This window comes from Colobus angolensis, unplaced genomic scaffold, assembly GCF_000951035.1.
Source record: "Colobus angolensis palliatus isolate OR3802 unplaced genomic scaffold, Cang.pa_1.0 Scaffold439, whole genome shotgun sequence".
NCBI lineage: Eukaryota > Metazoa > Chordata > Mammalia > Primates > Cercopithecidae > Colobus > Colobus angolensis.
Window position 1 is genome coordinate 157,916 of NW_012117810.1, and position 1,584 is coordinate 159,499.

General features: G+C 39.5%; 1 protein-coding gene across 1 annotated transcript; it reads left to right on the top strand.

Annotated features, from left to right (window-relative positions):
* The first annotated feature begins 323 nt into the window (after nucleotides 1-323).
* Nucleotides 324-1,331, top strand: LOC105522601 (olfactory receptor 10R2). Its single transcript, XM_011957156.1, has one exon. The coding sequence runs from the start codon at nucleotides 324-326 to the stop codon at nucleotides 1,329-1,331; it is 1,008 nt and encodes a 335-aa protein (XP_011812546.1).
* The last annotated feature ends 253 nt before the right edge of the window (nucleotides 1,332-1,584 follow it).

A 1,584-nucleotide genomic window follows, 5' to 3' on the forward strand; every position in this document is an offset into this window, starting at 1 on the left:
AGATATATATGTTTTAATCACTGGAACCTGAGAATATGTTAGATTATACAAACAAGAGGAATTAAGGTTGCAGAAGGAAAGTCGACTGACAGTAAAATGGAGATATTATCCTGTATTATTCCGGAGAGCCCAAAGTCATCATAAGGGTTCTTAAAATTGGGAGAGAGAATCAGAAAGTCAGAGAAAAGATGTAACTTTGTTGACTTTGAAGATAGAAGAAGGGGACCATGAACTAATGAACATGAGAGGTAGCTAGGAACTGGAAAAGGCTAGTAAAAGGCAAGATTATTCCTTGTCACCTCCAGAAAGGAACAAAGGACTACATGCCCCAAATTCTTATATTCACATACCTGAATATGTTTTACTTCTTTCCCTCTCTGCAGGTCTTGGCAGAAAACATCACCATGGTCACTGAATTCCTGTTGCTGGGTTTTTCCAGCCTTGGTGAAATTCAACTGGCCCTCTTTGCAGTTTTTCTTTTTCTGTATTTAGCCATTCTTAGTGGCAATGTCACCATTATCAGTGTCATCCACCTGGATAAAAGCCTCCACACACCCATGTACTTCTTCCTTGGCATTCTCTCAACATCTGAGACCTTCTACACCTTTGTCATTCTACCCAAGATGCTCGTCAATCTACTTTCTGTGGCCAGGATAATCTCCTTCACCTGTTGTGCTCTTCAAATGTTCTTCTTCCTTGGTTTTGCCATTACCAACTGCCTGCTATTGGGTGTAATGGGTTATGATCGCTATGCTGCCATTTGTCACCCTCTGCATTACCCCATTCTTATGAGCTGGCAAGTGTGTGGAAAACTGGCAGCTGCCTGTGCAATTGGAGGCTTCCTGGCCTCTCTTACAGTAGTAAATTTAGTTTTCAGCCTCCCTTTTTGTAGTGCCAACAAGGTCAATCATTACTTCTGTGACATCTCACCAGTTATTCATCTGGCTTGTACCAACACAGATGTTAATGAATTTTTGATATTCATTTGTGGGGTTCTTGTACTTGTGGTTCCCTTTCTGTTCATCTGTGTTTCTCATCTCTGCATTCTGAGGACTATCCTGAAGATTCCGTCAGCTGAGGGCAGACGGAAAGCGTTTTCCACCTGTGCCTCTCACCTCACTGTTGTTATTATTCATTATGGCTGTGCTTCCTTCATCTACCTGAGGCCTACAGCAAACTATGTGTCCAGTAAAGACAGGCTGGTGACGGTGACGTACACTATTGTCACTCCATTACTGAACCCCATGGTTTATAGCCTCAGAAACAAGGATGTTCAACTTGCTATCAGAAAAGTATTGGGCAAGAAAGGTTCTCTAAAATTACAGAATTGAAATATTATTAAGTTTTAGATTTCTCAATAAATAATGCCTTTTTATCACATGTATATGATAACTCTAACAAATTCATTGAAATAATAGGAGTCCTTAAGATACATGTCATAAAATATGTTTTCTCCTTACAGTCTCTTTAAATTTAATCCACAGGCTAATGTTTTTCATTTTCTCATATGGAATCTCAGGGAGCTCCTCAAATTTAAATGCCCAGTTCACTGTGATAACTGAAAATTTAAACTTAATTTAAAGC

Excerpts from the sequence above, each read along its gene's own strand:
- LOC105522601 (XM_011957156.1), top strand. The coding sequence starts at position 324 with ATGCCCCAAATTCTTATATTCACATACCTGAATATGTTTTACTTCTTT.